We start from the raw sequence: 18,630 nt of genomic DNA, 5'->3' as shown, positions 1-18,630 counted from the left end.
GCTGAGCTCAGGTACAAATATTTCAGGCCTAAATAGGGGCAAACCGCATTATCCCGTAAGTTTAAGCTTTCATAGAAATGCACAGTAGGAGCAGGATTTCAGTTTGGCATCTTCATACTCCTCTTACACATGCAATTGCTGTTAAAAAAAATTATGAAAATGGTTGTGAAATTTTAATCATATTAAGCAAAACTATAATGTGTAAGGTAAAACAATTTTAGAAAACACTAGATCAATATTTGCACAGGTTACTAGCGAGATAAACCAAGGTCCCCAATTCATATTTGCACAGGTTTTCTTGAGGGAGGGGGAAAATGTTTCTTGAGGGAGGGGAAAGAATCTGGAAATTATAAAGCCGCCACTTGAAAAGGGTACAACTTGGCTGTGGCTGGAAAGAGAAAGATCAGCAAGAGCACACAGGAATTGCAAAAAGGCTATGTATAGCGTCCTTGGTCCTTGCACCATGTCAAACATAGACCAAATAAGTATGCAGATTTGGAGATGGAACAAATGTCATTACTGCATGGAGCGCCTTCGGTTCGGTGGGTCTAGGGAAGTAGTACAAAAATTGACCTTATTATTTCTGAAACAGGTCCTAACAAGCACCCTTATCATGGCCATGTTTACAAAAAATATTGCAAGACAGGGACAGAACCCAAAGCAGGTTTTGCGGCAGAAATGAAATGGGCTATACTTCCGAATCCAGCCTAACATTCTATAATTCAATTTCAGATTTGACTACTTGAGAACTGGAACAAAACCAACTTGCATTGTTTCAGTGAGCAATAACCATCTTACATCCATTTCCAGAAATCACTGATGTGCGTCAATATAAGCCATAGGGCCTCTATATTTTCCATGGATCATGGCTTGCTAATCTTGCAATGAGGTGCAGACCAATGGGCACTACAGCAGTATAACGGGAGAGAGGTCCTGATAGAGTATAAGTGATTCATTAATTGAATATATTCAAGGGTGCTATGCCTTGTATTATGCTTGGCACATGCAGGTGTGGAATAGTGTAAGCTAGACGCACTTCTGGCAGAGTATACCATCTGACAGGATGGCAACCACACAACCTGATTTCTGTGCTAAGCAAGAATTATCAAAACCTTGAATAAAATGTATAAGATCTGCCCGGCATCTAAACAGTGCACTTGCTGCAACAAAAGAAATCTTACATATTCTTCAAGGATGTAGTAACTCATACTGTATTTAGTAACCAGTCCTGTATCTACTCTTCCATGTGAATGAAAGAAATTTAGAGCATGGTTAGTAAACCATTTTGAACTAAATGGAGAATATGTTTACATATTTCCATTTCTGAATCCAAAAGGAACATAGCAATCAGCATCCTCTACCTGAATACAAATTAGCAAAGCCCCCCAGCAGTTAGCCTATTGTCCACTAATATCAGGTCTGCACCTCAATGATTATTTACATTCCCTGAAGCGTGATGCTAACCAAAGAATCTTTTGAACATTGTAGCCTCAAGTACTCAAGGGATGACTCGATTTAAGCTGAGCCCAAGATACTCAACTAATGCTGCTCCTTTGATCAACAGTACACCATCACTCTGATCAACATGTTAGATAACAGTAGACCGTACCTACTTCGATGCAGCTGGCAATGTTTGTGGTAATTCAACTAGCATGTGTACAGGCATAAAATACATCTGCAGGGAAATTATGCAGATGACAATGCCCAAGAAAAGCTGCAAAACATAGGTAATAATCATATATTAGCATGAATAAATAACCTCCAAACGAGTAACTATAAAATTGACAACAAACAGAAGGAACCAAAACACAAAAAGAATATTCCTACCTGAACTGTAGCTCTCACATTGAAAAGATATACAGACAAAACCATTGTTAAAAGCATGGCCATTGAAGTTGAGTACACCTGTTGAAACAGAAGTTCATGAAACAGTCTTTCAATTGCAAGTGCATAAAACTAAATTAATGAAACAAAAGGCATAATCATCGTATTATCAAAGTAAGATGAGAAATTATGGGTAGTTAACTTTCTTTCTTTTTTCTTCGGCGGAGGTGCAAAGGAATCTAAAGAGTTGTCGAAAGGAGAACAGGTGGTCAAATCAACCAGTTTTCTCTGACAAATAGCAACAAGACTAATTGGCATGCAAACAAGATCTATAGTGTCACTTTGCAGGCATTAGGAGAAGGAACTGAAATTTCAGATTTTGCTGACATGCATAGTCTAGATGATCTAACCTTCACTATGTTGTCTGAATACTTCATCAGCCATGAGACTAGCAGACCGGTAGAGCCTAAGTTGAACACAACTATCCATGTCGTGATGGAATAGCCATTAAAAAGACGCTGCCACCATGGACCCATCTCAAACCCAGCCTTGAAGTCACCATAGACAAGCCAACCCATGTTGAAGATAACTCCAAACCTGACAGCACATAAGATGAATATAAAATATTGTTCATGGGAGGCAACTGTACACAGAGGATGGTTAAATGGGTATTGGGGCTGTGCAATTCAAGACAATAGACCAGTGTCTGGGTATAGATACCTACGTATATAATTGTACATTTTGCCAGTACAGACTATCACTATTCTTCTTCATCAAGTACTCAGTGTAGACTCCAGCTAGTGCAGAAAGACAAGCAGAAAGTATCCCAAGCATGTAACCCTGGAATGGTGCTGAGAAAACCGAATCACATGGTGCATCTCCACATCCCTTGACCTGTAAGGGGCAGAATAGTTACTTACAACATGACAAGTGACTCATTTTACGCCTATAGAGTCCTTTTAACGCAGGCTACTAGTTCTGTACTTGAAATATAGTAACAAGTAACAACCACTTTGTGAGAAGCATGGATATGATAACATGTTATGGATTTAATGTTTAAGTATTGGCCATCAAAACAGTAGTGAGTGCTAACATGCTAATGCCTTGTGATAACACGCTACTAGATCGAAGTGTTGTCGAAGTAAGCATAGAGTAGCATGATTACATGTGAATAGTTTAAGTTTAGTCTTTGTGTGATATACCTCTAATCCTAACTAAAAATGTCAAATGACCAGGCAAACTGAAATCACTTTGCACTGTTAGTTCATTAGTAATCAGATTTCTATATATGTTGGAATGTTGCAAGAGAAACGTGGGAGCATATATCAGCAGTAAAAGGGGGGGGGGGGGGGGGGGGGGGGGACGTTTACAACCATCACAAATGAACCATAAAATTAAGCACGGAGATATTTTTCATATATACCTATCATAATAAGAATAATGCATAAAACTGTAATAGAACAGGACAATTTCGCAATATTAACAAACCTGGCTTGTAGTAGTTCCCACAGCCAGTAAAATAATTGCCATCCATTGTAGATTTGATAATTTCCTCTTCAAGACAAGCCTGGCACGATTAGCAGAGAGCCAGAGACCAACAGCTTTAGTCAATCAATGGGAGGAAGAATCAAGTACCATTTGCACTGACTACTTAGGTAGAATATTAGCTCTACTAATAGTATGAGCGCACATACACTGCATCTCACGTTTAGGTGCACTACCATGTATTCACTTCAAAACAAGATGCAAATGTCATGGAAAAAATTCCGGAAAGATGACAAGTGGCACAAAACAATCTAGCATGCCATAAAGTTTCAAGTCAGAATTTGATCTATGCATGGAGAAACAGAAAAAAAATGAATACAGATCTTACTGGAAAAGAAACCAAAAATAAACCAATGAAAAAGATAAAGCTACTATTCACTAAAATTCCAATTTCCTGGTACATGTGTTTTGTGTTCAAGCATGCAGAATGCTTGGTTGCATAAGGACCTCTGTAGAGTGTGCACGGGCGTGCACCTAAGGGTGGAATGCACCAGAAACTTTCTCATAATAGAGCAACTTACTATAGGTGATGAAACAATTGTGACGCCAATAATTTAATCTTTGAGAAACAAACAAAAGATTATTGGTATCTACTTTGCCAGAAATCATGTGAAACCACAACAATGCATGCACTGATTAGGTGGAAATTCTGACTTTGTGATGCAAGCCATCAAAAGGATATAAGCATTTTAGATTGTACAGTGTAGCCAACAGGGGACAATATATTTATTGCTAAAAAAACAAATATTGAATAGCTGTGCAGGAAGATTGGAGGGAGTGTCCATGTATTTGCCAAGATTTGCATATTCAAGATAGATCTTAAAAGGTAAAACATTGAGGTGAAATAAATCACCACAAGATATAGAATGGTCACAATTGGTATTCTGAGTAAGCTAATTGCTCGATTCTGGAACAAAACCAGACTAGATTTTCTCAAAAACCAATTCAATTGTTCTCAATCAGTTCGACTATTTTACAGTGCATTAAATCTGAGTGGTCTGAGGTGGACCGCATAAAAGACGGAATTCAGACAGAACATGGAAATTATAAACATATTATATCATGCCAATAGTATTAGGAAGCATAAAACACAAGCATGTTATGAAGAGGCACATGGCACACCTAAACAAAATTCCAGTTGTAACAATTTTCAGGTTCCCCAATATCTGATAGGTCGATGGATCAACATAGGTCAAGGTCGCAAACTGAACATTGTTGTGGATGAGGTATATGACTGAAGGAACAAGATATAGTCGCACACTTTTCCACTCCTTTGTCATCCTTGGTGGTGATGAAGACTGGCACTCTTTCCAAAGAAAGAAGCTTGAGACTGACAACTGCGTTGAGAATGGGGTAATGTCAGAACTGATATAGACAAATCACTGTCTTCTGCAAATCTGAACCACTTACGATAAAGAGTTATAGAGTTCCAAATTCATAGTCTGCTACATGCCTACACTACATGTTTGCACCACTTAACAAATGGAAATGTCCAAAAATTATTGTCTCCTACTCTACATATTTGCAACACGGGTTTAAACAGGTATATTGGTCCAAACATTGTTGCGGGCAATAGCATAAGATTCCAGACAATTGCAATGCATGTACCTTGAAGAATTCTGCAAGAAATGGAATGGTCGCATAGTCATACTTATATTTGCCATTGCTCTGAGAGAGCGTAGTCCATATACCCTGCAAATATGTAATGCAATCAGTGACACTCGTAAGAAGACACCACAATTGACAAATGAAGTCAAACAACAACTCATGTGCAGCATTCCTAAAGCTTATTTAACTGCTGTTGGTCAACCATCATTGGGTTCCAGACTGCGCGATGACCATGACCCATCGCCATGGCATGCTCAACTGAACTAAAACCAATCACCTCTCGGCGCGTTACAATGTCCTACTCCGTCCGTCCCATAATATAAGAGCGTTTTTGACACAAGTGTAGTGTCAAAACTAGTGTCAAAAACGCTCTTATATTATGGGACAGAGGGAGTAGTTCAGTTCATCTGGAGACTGCTATAGAAAAACTAAGAATTGAAGCGCATCTTGCTAGCGTTCTGACCACTCCAGGAGTCCAGGCTGACATTATTCTGAACCGCAGTTGTTCACGAGCAGAGAACCACAACTGCATTTGCGCGCAGCACCCCTAGATCGAAGCCGCCGCCGCCGCCTCCTCCTCTACTGCGCAGACGGCATGCCGCCGAAAACAGACAACCGCACACCAACCGAATTCCCCGATCAATCCCCGCTCCAACATAGATCTGGCAGTGTGATTAAATCGACAAAAAAGAGAAGGGGGGATGCGGAGGAGAGGAGGATTTAGGGGCGTTGCCTGGGAACTGGTGAGGACGGTGAGGAGCGCCGCCACGAAGTACCACTGCATCGTCTCCTCCTGCCCCTGTGTCGCCTTCCACTGCGCCGCTTCCCTTCCCTTCTCTCTTCTTCGTGGTTTTGGTGCTGGAGAACGGAGCAGGAGGCAGAAGCGCACCGCTGGAGATGGTGTTTTTTTTTTTTTGAGCAACTTTTTTTTGAGCAACCCGCTGGAGATGGTGTTGGCCTGGTGGGCGAGCACTTCGAGCTTTTCTGAATAATCACTTTTCGTTTTCACCCCCGGGTAATGTTTCTTCGTATAGTTTTTACCAAAAAGACCCTGATGGCATTTTTTTTTTAGACAACCTCACGAAGTTTTTATTAAATCGTCACAACGTCTACAGGGACGAAAGAAAGATCCCCGGGGTGGCCTAACCACACACGGTGGCTACCTCCAAGGGACAAATCATGCTTCGCTAAGTTGTGAGCTTCAACATTTGAGCTTCTAAATTCATGACTAAACTTGCAAAAATCAAAGTCCGAAGATTGATGTATTATTTCATGCACAATAGCTCCATGAGTTGATGCATTTTCCTCGTTGAGATCCTCCACCACCTGTTTGCAGTCCGATACCACATGAATTCGTCTCTGGTATAGGTCCTCCGCCAACGCCATCGCTTCTCTGATAGCAAGAGCTTCAAGGATTTGTGGAGAGGAAATGTACTTCAAAACCAGCACCGAAGCCCCGTGAAGGTTCCATCTTCACTCCTGCAAATCGCCCCAACTGCACCATACCTAGCATGCCTTGGGACCGCAGCATTAACATTTATTTTCACCGAGCCCGGCTGGGAGGGCTGCCATTGGGTCGGTCTGGGAGCTCTGAAAACCCCCTGCTTTGGGAGCTTTGTGTTGATGTTGTTAATTTCCGCTAGATAGCTAGTAATAGAACCGTTTATAGAATGCGGTGACTGGAAGATATCCTCGTAGATCACTTTTTGTCGTGCTCCCCAAATAGCCTGCAAGGTGACAATCATTTGTACGAACGCACTTGCGTCTAGTATTTCATGCAGTGCAAACATCCAATTATTGGGACTGTACTCTTGCCTTTCCACCATATGGTGTACCAATTCCTCCGGCGCTAGAGCCCAGACGCTAGCTGACATAGGGCATGAGAGAAGTGCATGTCTCCACGTATCAGTAGCTCCACACAGTCTGCATGTATCCTCTATAGCTATATTTCGGTGCTTGAGTAATTCCGCAGTTGGCATGGACTGTCTTAACAGACGCCATACAAACATCCGAAGTTTAGATGGTACCTGTATGTGCCAAATATTCCTCCATTTGTTCTGCTCATCCTGCGCCTTGGAAGGTCCCTCTTCTTCATGCAGCCAAACCCCCCGCTCGTGCTTGGTACGAAGGGTCATGCGATAAGCAAACCTTACACTAAATACACCTCTATTCTCCTCATGCCAGGCCCAAAAGTCCTCTACCTTTCGTGTGCACAAAGGTATCTTCAGAATATCAGTAGCATCAAAAGCAGTAAAAGTAGTTCGGACCAGATCCTCCTTCCACGATGCAGTAGTAGCATCAATTAGTTCAGTGGCCTTAGTCGGCAGGTTTTGCACCAGTGACGTTATAGGCCTCTTGTAACCATCTCTCGGAATCCAGTTTTGTCTCCAAATGTCCGTGTTCTTGCCATCCCCAATCCTTTTAACAATGCCCTGTGCCAGTATGTCACGACCATCCAATATGGACCGCCAAATCTGTGATGGGCGTGGCCTGAGTTCTGCCTCTAGTAATGTACACTTCGGGTAATAAACAGCCTTCAGAATGCGAGCACTCAAAGATGATTCCCCCATTAGCAGTCTCCATGCTTGGCGTGCGAGAAGTGCCAAGTTAAAAATCTCTACCTCTTGAAATCCTAAACCTTCCAGATGTTTAGGTCTAGTCATGATATCCCATGCAACCCAGCTAGGTTTTCTCTTACCTTGCTTGCTTCCCCACCAGAATTGTCGTATGATCGAAGTGATGCTCTCGCATAGACCTCTTGGCAATCTGAAACATAACATAGAGTAGATTGTAATCGCCTGAGCAACTATTTGATCAACACTTCTTTACCTACCAATGATAGGAGCTTCTCCATCCAACCCTTTATCTTCTCCCACACACGGTCACGTAGGTATTTGAATGTCCCATTTTTTGAATGGCCCACGTCAGTGGGCATCCCAAGATAGCGTTCATTTAACGACTCCTTGTGCACATTTAAGGTGTTCTTCACTGCCTCTCTTATATTTCCCGGGCACCCTTTACTGAAAAATATTGATGACTTTTCATGATTAATTCTCTGACCCGAAGCAGCACAATAAGTGTCTAGCAGGTGTGACACCGCACCAGACCCCTCTACACTAGCCTTGAATAACATCAGGCTGTCATCTACAAACAAAAGGTGGTTAACAGTGGGAGCTGTCAGGGCCACCTGAAGACCTGTGAATGATGACTGTGAACTGGATTTAAGGAGGCACGAAAGGCCCTCTGCTGCAATCAAGAATAAGTAGGGGGAGATTAGGTCTCCCTGCCTGATACCTCTTGTTGGCTTGAATGAATCAAGCTACACTCCATTGAACAAGACCGAGAATGATACCGATGAAACCATGCCCATTACAGTATCTATCCACCGTCTAGCAAAACCAAGTTTGTCATGATAGCTCTCAAGTAAGCCCATTCCAATCTATCATATGCCTTCATCATGTCCAGCTTCAAAGCACACTGACTATTTGATTTTGATCTAGACCGCTTCATAAAGTGTAGGCATTCATAGGCGCAAATGATATTATCTGCTATCAACCTCCCTTGGGACAAAGGCTGACTGTTCCTCAGAGATTATGTCAGACAAAATAAGTTTCAATATATTCGCGACCACTTTTGATGCTATCTTATAAAAGACGTTGCACAAGCTAATAGGGCGAAACTAAGTTAGCATTGTTGGATTTGTTACCTTGGGAATGAGCGCTAAGACCGTGTCATTGATACATTCAGGACTCTCCTCCCCCGGACTATCCTCGGAATAATCTTGGTTACCTCTTCTCCACAGATATCCCAATGTCGCTGATAAAAATGGGAAGGGAAGCCATCTGGCCCTGGCGCTTTGGTTGGGAACATTTGGAAGAGAGCCACTTTAACCTTTTCATTAGTATATGGAGCACATAGGGCGGCGTTCATCTCAGGCGTAACCTTACGTGGGACATGGTTTAAAACAGCTTCCATGTTCTGTACCCCCTCTGAAGAATACAATGTTTGATAGAAATCATTAGCCATTGCCTTCAACTCTGCTGGGTCATCAACAATTACCCCTAGGGAATTTTGTAAGGCCTTAATCATATTTTTCTTTCTGCGAAGACTAGCTCGGAGATGAAAAAATTTAGTGCTCCTGTCTCCCGCTGAAAGCCACTCGATTCGTGCTCTTTGGTGCCATATAATCTCCTCCCAGTGATACATCTCGATCAAACGTTCATTGATCTTGAGCTCGGCGTGAGAGGGTGCTATCCTCGCTGGGTCGTTTCTGAACTCTTCCAAGGCCTACTTCAGAGCCTTTATTTCATTGCGTACATCCCCGAATGTATCTCTACTCCACTTGGCCAGCCCCTTAGGAATGTTGCTGAGTTTCTGTTTCATTTCTTCCAGTGATGTACACGGTGGCCCGAAGTCCTAGCTGCTTGTAAGGACGTCGCGAAGCCTCTCATGTGATTCCCACATCAGCTCATACTTAAAACTTCTCTGCGCTTGTACGACTTCTGGACCGCCAAAATCAATGATTATAGGTGAGTGGTCAGATGTAGAGCACATGAGATGTGATACTGATGCCTCTGGAAATTTATTCATCCATCCAACGTTAGCCAGTGCTCTGTCCAGCCGACACCTTGCGTAGCTCCCACCGGCTACTTTCTTCTCAAAGGTCCAGAAAATGCCCTTAAATCCCATATCTAGCAACATGCAAATATCCGTGGTATCCCGACATGCTTGGATCTGGGCGTTACTTCGCTGTCCCACCCCCTCGTGCTCTTCCGGACGAAGGACTTCATTAAAATCACCCATGCACAACCATGGTAAAGGACTCAGGGTACTAATGTTTTTCAAAACCGTCCATGTCTGGTGCCTCAGGTGTGTCTGTGCTTCATCATATACACACGTCAATCTCCATTTGTCCTGGTTATTTTCCTCTACCAAGGCATCCAAGTGATAAACAGAGTAACCAAATATCTCAACCTTTATTGAATTATTCCAGAACAAACCAATACCATCGCTTCGACCTTGACTACTAACAGCATACGCATTATCAAAACCCAGAGTATCAGATAAAGCTTCTACCCTAGCACCATCTAGAAGTATGTATTAAGAACAGCTGGGCTTAAACCAGGCCCACGTAGCATTACAAGAATGGTTACCATCACTTTGAGAAATGGACTTGATATCAAACTACAACTATTGCATTATTAAAGAAGAAAATAAGAGCACCCGTAAAAAAAAGCGGCGGTTTGTCTCCCAAGCTCACTTGCTCCCACCATGAACAAAAAAATACTATATTTAAAAAAATCTATAAAAATTGCATGGAAGATGTTTCGGTGGTGAGGTTTGTGTCCATTTTCAACATGTTTGGACATCTAAGTAGCTCTCAGCAAAAAAAGACAACAGTTTACTGTTCAGACCGATATTTTTCCGAGAGCTACTCAAATGTTCGAACGCACTGGAAATTGCCACGCATCTCATGCATTGGAACATCTTCCATGCAAAAAAAATCAGACCTTTTAAAAAATAGTTTTTTATTTACAGTTCACCGGATGCAGATGAGCCTGAGCTCATAAATGGATATCTGGAAAATAAATTAATAAAAACAAAGATGTGGAATGGCAACGAATAGAAAGAAAGATCCTTCCAATTTTCTTGCTCTTGGAAAAATCATATGTATCTTCCGGACACCGCAGTGATTGAGAAAATCCATGTGTTACGATGCTCATACTCGTAAGTGGAAGTTACACATGGAGACACATCGTTTTGTAATACAAAGAATAGAACTCTAGGGAATTTTCAGATCAAGCTTGTCTAAAACTACGACTATGGAAATAGCTCATGCCTACCAAGCATCCAGGAGCACCACGAAAACCTAATTCCACCGCCGCAACCTTCTGTACCCGAGAGATCCCATCTTGGGGCCTTTTCCGGAGCTCCGCCGGAGAGGGCATTGATCATGGAGGGTCTCTACATCAACTCCATGGCCTCTCCGGTGATGTGTGAGTAGTTTACTTCAGACCTTCGGGTCCATAGTTATTAGCTAGATGGCTTCTTCTCTCTCTTTGGATCTCAATACAAAGTTCTCCTCGATTCTCTTGGAGATCTATTTGATGTAACTCTTCTTTTTGCGGTGTGTTTGTCGAGATCCGATGAATTGGGTGTTTATGATCAAGTTTATCTATGAACAATATTTGAATCTTCTCTGAATTCTTTTATGTATGATTGGTTTATCTTTGCAAGTCTCTTCGAATTATCAGTTTGGTTTGGCCTACTAGATTGATCTTTCTTGCAATGGGAGAAGTGCTTAGCTTTGGGTTCAATCTTGCGGTGCTCGATCCCAGTGACAGAAAGGGAAACGACACGTATTGTATTGTTGCCATCGAGGATAAAAAGATGGGGTTTATATCATATTGCATGAGTTTATCTCTCTACATCATGTCATCTTACTTAAAGCATTACTCTGTTCTTATGAACTTAATACTCTAGATGCATGCTGGACAGCGGTCGATGTGTGGAGTAATAGTAGTAGATGCAGAATCATTTCGGTCTACTTGTCACGGACGTGATGCCTATATACATGATCATACCTAGATATTCTCATAACTATGCTCAATTCTATCAATTGCTCGACAGTAATTCATTTACCCACTGTAATACTTATGCTCTTGAGAGAAGCCACTAGTGAAACCTATGGCCCCCGGGTCTATCTTCCATCATATTAATCTTCCAACACTTAGCTATTTATATTGCCGTTTATTTTACTTTGCATCTTCATTTCTCCTTATCATAAAAATACCAAAAATATTATCTTATCATATCTATCAGATCTCACTCTCGTAAGTGACCGTGAAGGGATTGACAACCCCTTTATCGCGTTGGTTGCGAGGTTCTTATTTGTTTGTGTAGGTGCGTGGGACTCGAGCATGATCTCCTACTGGATTGATATCTTGGTTCTCAAAAACTGAGGGAAATACTTACGCTACTTTACTGCATCACCCTTTCCTCTTCAAGGGAAAACCAATGCAGTGCTCAAGAGGTAGTAAGAAGGATTTCTGGCGCCGTTGCCGGGGAGATTCGCGCCAAGTCAAGTCAAGATTTGACTCCCGACAACGAGCCATTTCTGGCGCCATTGCCGGGGAGTCTACGCACAAGTCAGGACATACCAAGTACCCATCACAAACTCTTATCCCTCGCATTACATTATTTGCCATTTGCCTCTCGTTTTCCTCTCCCCCACTTCACCCTTGCCGTTTTATTCGCCCTCTCTTTTCCGTTCGCCTTTTTTTGCTTACTTTTTGTTTGCTCGTGTGTTGGATTGCTTGCTTGTCACGATGGCTCTACTTAGATTTGGTGATCTTCACCTTAAAAGGTTAGAAGAGATCGAAAGCAACGTCAGGAGTTTTATGACTTTACAATTTGAGCATAATAATTTCTTTAGGAACGAGCTTAAGGAACAAAAAAGCTTTATGGGTTATATGAATAAAGAGCTCGATGATATGTCTAAAAAAATTTATGGTCTGAAATCTCAGATTGCTCATCTCGAAAAATTAATTGCTGAAGTTTCGGATAAGCAAGCCACCTTAGTTAATAAGATGGCCGCTAAGTCGGAATTTTTTTCTGAAAATAAAAATGAAGATCTAAAAGTTATTGATGTGTCTCCTAATAAATATTTGTTTTGCAATATGAATCTTGACAATGATGGGACTGAAGATGAACCGCCTTTACCTAGAAGGCGTTTCAAAAATTCGGAGTTTTTAGATCTTGATGCAAAAGTTGGTAAAAGTGTGATTGAAGAGGTCAAAACTTTAGATATCAGTGAACCCACTATTTTGGATTTTAAGGAATTTAATTATGATAATTGCTCTTTGATAGACTGTATTTCCTTGTTGCAATTTGTGCTAAATTCTTCTCATGTTTATAGTCAAAATAAAGCTTTTACTAAACATATCGTTGATGCTTTGATGCAATTTTATGAAGAAAAACTTGAGTTGGAAGTTTCTATCCCTAGAAAACTATATGATGAGTGGGAACCTACTATTAAAATTAAAATTAAAGATCATGAATGCTATGCTTTGTGTGATTTGGGTGGTAGTGTTTCCACGATTCCGAAAACTTTATGTGATTTGCTAGGATTCCGTGAATTTGATGATTGTTCTTTAAACTTGCACTATGCGGATTCCACTATTAAGAAAACTATGGGAATAATTAATGATGTTCTTACTGTTGCAAATAGAAACTATGTGCCCATAGATTTCATTGTTATTGACATAGATTGCAATCCTTCATGTCCTATTATTCTTGGTAGACCTTTCCTTAGAACGATTGGTGCAATTATTGATATGAAGGAAGGGAATATTAGATTCCAATTTCCGTTAAGGAAAGGCATGGAACACTTCCCTAGAAAGAAAATTAAATTACCATATGAATCTATAATGAGAGCCACTTATGGATTGCCTACCAAAGATGGCAATACCTAGATCTATTTTCGCTTTTATGCCTAGCTAGGGGCGTTAAACGATAGCGCTTGTTGGGAGGCAACCCAATTTTATTTTTATTCCTTGACTTTTGTTCATGTTTAGTAATAAATAATTTATCTAGCCTCTGTTTTTGTTGTGTTTTTTGTGTTTAATTAGTGTTTGTGCCAAGTAGAACCGTTGGGAAGACTTGGGGAAAGTCTTTTTGATCTTGCTGTAAAAAACAGAAACTTGAGCGCTCACGAGAATTGCTGCCATTTTTATTTGGAGAGTGATATTTAGTTAATTCTTTTTGCAGATTATTAATAGATAAATTACTCATGTCCAGCAATTTATTTTACAATTTTGGGGATTCCAGAAGTTTGCGTTAGTTACAGATTACTACAGACTGTTCTGTTTTTTACAGATTCTATTTTTCGTGTGTTGTTTGCTTATTTTGATGAATCTATGGCTAGTAAAAGAGTTTATAAACCATAGATAAGTTGGAATACAATATGTTTAACACAAATATAAATAAATAATAAGTTCATTACAGTACCTTGAAGTGGTGTTTTGTTTTCTTTCGCCAACGGAGCTCATGAGATTTTCTATTTTGAGTTTTGTGTTGTGAAGTATTCAAGTTTTGGGTAAAGATTTGATGGATTATGGAACAAGGAGTGGCAAGAGCCTAAGCTTGGGGATGCCCATGGCACCCCAAGGTAAAATTCAAGGACACCAAAAAGCCTAAGCTTGGGGATGCCTTCCAGGCATCCCCTCTTTCGTCTTCGTCTGTCGGTAACTTTACTTGGAGCTATATTTTTATTCACCACATGATATGTGTTTTGCTTGGAGCGTCTTGTATGATTTGAGTCTTTGCTTTTTAGTTTACCACAACCATCCTTGCTGTACACACCTTTTTAGAGAGACTCACATGATTTGAAATTTATTAGCATACTCTATGTGCTTCACTTATATCTTTTGAGCCACATAGTTTTTGCTCTAGTGCTTCACTTATATCTTTTAGATCACGGCGGTGGTTTTATTTTATAGAAATAGTTGATATCTCATGCTTCACTTATATTATTTTGAGGGTCCTTTAGAACAACATGGAAATTTGCTTTTAGGAATAATATAAAAACTTTCATACAAGTGCATTGAATACTATGAGAAGTTTGATACTTGATAATTATTTTGAGATATGGAGATGGTGATATTAGAGTCATGCTAGTTGAGTAGTTGTGAATTTGAGAAATACTTGTGTTGAAGTTTGTTATTCCTGTAGCATGCACGTATGGTGAACCGTTATGTGACGAAGTCGGAGCATGATTTGTTATTGATTGTCCTCCTTATGAGTGGCGGTCGGGGACGAGCGATGGTCTTTTCCTACCAATCTATCCCCCTAGGAGCATGCGCGTAATACTTTGTTTCGATAACTAATAGATTTCTGCAATAAGTATGTGAGTTCTTTATGACTAATGTTGAGTCCATGGATTATACGCACTCTCACCCTTCCACCGTTGCTAGCCTCTCTAATACTACGCACTTTTCGCCGGTATCATACACCCACCATATACCTTCCTCAAAACAGCCACCATACCTACCTATTATGGCATTTCCATAGCCATTCCGAGATATATTGCCATGCAACTTTCCACTGTTCCGTTATTATGACACACTTCATCATTGTCGTATTGCTTGCATGATCATGTAGTTGACATCGTATTTGTGGTAAAGCCACCATTCATAATTCTTCATACATGTCACTCATGCATCATTGCACATCCCGGTACACCGCCGGAGGCATTCACATAGAGTCATATTTTGTTCTAAGTATCGAGTTGTAAATCTTGAGTTGTAAGTAAATAAAGTGTGATGATCATCATTATTAGAGCATTGTCCCAAGTGAGGAAAGGATGATGGAGACTATGGTTCCCCCACAAGTCTGGATGAGACTCCGGACAAAAAAAAGAGAAAGGACATAAAAAAGGAGAAGGCCCAAAAAATGAGAGAAAAAGAGAGAAGGGACAATGCTATTATCCTTTTTCCACACTTGTGCTTCAAAGTAGCACCATGATCTTCATGATAGAGAGTCTCCTACGTCAGCACTTTCATATACTAGTGGGAATTTTTCATTGTAGAACTTGGCTTGTATATTCCAATGATGGGCTTCCTCGAAATGCCCTAGGTCTTCGTGAGCAAGCAAGTTGGATGCACACCCACTTAGTTTCTTTTGTTGAGCTTTCATATACTTATAGCTCTAGTGCATCCGTTGCATGGCAATCCGTACTCACTCACATTGATATCTATTGATGGGCATCTCCATAGCCCGTTGATATGCCTAGTTGATGTGAGACTATCTTCTCCTTTTTGTCTTCTCCACAACCACCATTCTATTCCACCATAGTGTTATATCCATGGCTCACGCTCATGTATTGCGTGAAGATTGAAAAAGTTTGAGAACATCAAAAGTATGAAACAATTGCTTGGCTTGTCATCGGGGTTGTGCATGATTTAAATATTTTGTGTGGTGAAGATGGAACATAGCCAGACTATATGATTTTGTAGGGATAACTTTCTTTGGCCATGTTATTTTGAGAAGACATGATTGCTTAGTTAGTATACTTGAAGTATTATTATTTTTATGTCAATATTAAACTTTTATCTTGAATCTTTCGGATCTGAACATTCATGCCACAATAAATAAAAATTACATTGAGAAATATGTTAGAAAGCATTCCACATCAAAAATTCTTTTTTTTTTCATTTACCTACTCGAGGACGAGCAGGAATTAAGCTTGGGGATGCTTGATACGTCTCCAACGTATCTATAATTTTTTATTGCTCCATGCTATTATATTATCTATCTTGGATGTTAATGGGCTTTATTTTAAACTTTTATATCATTTTTGGGACTAACCTACTAACCGGAGGCCCAGCCCAAATTGCTATTTTTTTGCCTATTTTAGAGTTTTGCCGAAAAGGAATATCAAACGAAGTCCAAACGGAATGAAACCTTCGGGAACATGATTTTCTCAACAAACGTGATCCAGGAGACTTGGAGTGGGCGTCAAGAAACAATCGAGGAGGCCACGAGGCTGGGGGCGCGCCTACCCTCCCTGGGCGTGCCCTCCACCCTCATGGGCCCCTCGTTGCTCCACCGACCTACTTCTTCCTCCTATATAAGTCCACGTACCCCCCAAACATCCAGGAGCACCAGGAAAACCTAATTCCACCGCCGCAACCTTCTGTACCCGAGAGATCCCATCTTGGGGCCTTTTCCGGAGCTCCGCCGGAGAGGGCATTGATCATGGAGGGTCTCTACATCAACTCCATGGCCTCTCCGGTGATGTGTGAGTAGTTTACTTCAGACCTTCGGGTCCATAGTTATTAGCTAGATGGATTCTTCTCTCTCTTTGGATCTCAATACAAAGTTCTCCTCGATTCTCTTAGAGATCTATTTGATGTAACTCTTCTTTTTGCAGTGTGTTTGTCGAGATCCGATAAATTGTGGGTTTATGATCAAGTTTATCTATGAACAATATTTGAATCTTCTCTGAATTATTTTATGTATGATTGGTTTATTGCTACCTCTTGAGCACTGTGTTGGTTTTCCCCGAAGAGGAAGGGATGATGCAGTAAAGTAGCGTAAGTATTTCCCTCAGTTTTTGAGAACCAAGGTATCAATCCAGTAGGAGGCTACACGGGAGTCCCTCGCACCTGCACAAAACAAATAAATCCTCGCAACCAACGCGATAAGGGGTTGTCAATCCCTACACGACCACTTATGAGAGTGAGACCTGACAGATATGATAAGATAATATTTTTGGTATTTTTATGATAAAGATGCAAAGTAAAATAAAAGCAAAGTAAAAAAGCAAAGGAAATTACTAAGTATTGGAAGATTAATATGATGAAGATAGACCCGGGGGCCATAGGTTTCACTAGTGGCTTCTCTCAAGAGCATAAGTATTCTATGGTGGGTGAACAAATTACTGTTGAGCAATTGACAGAATTGAGCATAGTTATGAGAATATCTAGGCATGATCATGTATATATGCATCACGTCCGAGACAAGTAGACCGACTCCTGCCTGCATCTACTACTATTACTCCACTCATCGACCGCTATCCAGCATGCATCTAGAGTATTAAGTTAATGAAAACAGAGTAACGCCTTAAGCAAGATGACATGATGTAGAGGGATAAACTCATGCAATATGATGAAAACCCCATCTTGTTATCCTCGATGGCAACAATACAATACGTGCCTTGCTGCCCCTGCTGTCACTGGGAAAGGACACCGCAAGATTGAACCCAAAGCTAAGCACTTCTCCCATTGCAAGAAAGATCAATCTAGTAGGCCAAACCAAACTGATAATTCAAAGAGACTTGCAAAGATAACCAATCATACATAAAAGAATTCAGAGAAGATTCAAATGTTGTTCATAGATAGACTTGATCATAAACCCACAATTCATTGGTCTCAACAAACACACCACAAAAAGAAGATTACATCGAATAGATCTCCAAAAGAGAGGGGGAGAACATTGTATTGAGATCCAAAAATAGAGAAGAAGCCATCTAGCTAATAACTATGGACCCATAGGTCTGAGGTAAACTACTCACACTTCATCGGAGGGGCTATGGTGATGATGTAGAAGCCCTCCGTGATCGATGCCCCCTCCGGCGGAGCTCCGGAACAGGCCCCAAGATAGGATCTCGTGGATACAGAAAGTTACGATGGTGGAATTAGGGTTTTGGCTCCGTATCTGATCGTTTGGGGGTACGTAGGTATATATAGGAGGAAGGAGTACGTCGGTGGAGCAACATGGGGCCCACGAGGGTGGAGGGCGCACCTTGGGAGGGGGGGGGGTAGGCACGCCCCCTACCTCATGGCCTCCTCCTTTGTTTCTTGACGTAGAGTCCAAGTCTCCTGGGTCTTGTTCGTTGAGAAAATCACGTTCCCGAAGGTTTCATTCCGTTTGGACTCCGTTTGATATTCCTTTTCTTCGAAACCCTAAAATAGGCAAAAAACAACAGTTCTGGGTTGGGCCTCCGGTTAATAGGTTAGTCCCAAAAATAATATAAAAGTGGATAATAAAGCCCAATAATGTCCAAAACAGTAGATAATATAGCATGGAGCGATCAAAAATTATAGATACGTTGGAGACGTATCAAGCATCCCCAAGCTTAATTCCTGCTCG

The 18,630-nt window shown here is 40.9% G+C and overlaps 1 protein-coding gene across 2 annotated transcripts; it reads right to left on the bottom strand.

Annotated features, from left to right (window-relative positions):
* Positions 1–557: 557 nt before the first annotated feature.
* LOC147960262 (Nucleotide-sugar transporter family protein) lies at positions 558–5,895 on the bottom strand. 2 transcript variants are annotated; one of them, XM_087535409.1, is made up of 9 exons: positions 5,711–5,895; positions 4,978–5,061; positions 4,492–4,706; positions 3,313–3,391; positions 2,549–2,718; positions 2,235–2,421; positions 1,828–1,905; positions 1,610–1,714; positions 558–933 (listed from the first exon to the last, which is right to left on the bottom strand). In XM_087535409.1, exons 1-8 carry the CDS (start codon positions 5,759–5,761, stop codon positions 1,610–1,612), a joined length of 969 nt encoding a protein of 322 aa, XP_087391535.1. In that variant the 5' UTR covers positions 5,762–5,895; the 3' UTR covers positions 558–933. The 2 variants fall into 2 exon arrangements, with proteins under 2 accessions (XP_087391535.1, XP_087391536.1); XM_087535410.1 differs by lacking the exons at positions 558–933; positions 5,711–5,895 and adding an exon at positions 5,441–5,662 and having other exon boundaries at positions 1,158–1,714.
* Positions 5,896–18,630: the final 12,735 nt, after the last annotated feature.

Source organism: Triticum urartu, chromosome 7A (genome assembly GCF_056163025.1).
Source record: "Triticum urartu cultivar PI428250 chromosome 7A, HENAU_Tu73, whole genome shotgun sequence".
NCBI classification, from domain to species: domain Eukaryota; kingdom Viridiplantae; phylum Streptophyta; class Magnoliopsida; order Poales; family Poaceae; genus Triticum; species Triticum urartu.
Note: the sequence above shows the minus strand (reverse complement) of the source record. Positions and strands in the feature narration are given on the sequence as shown.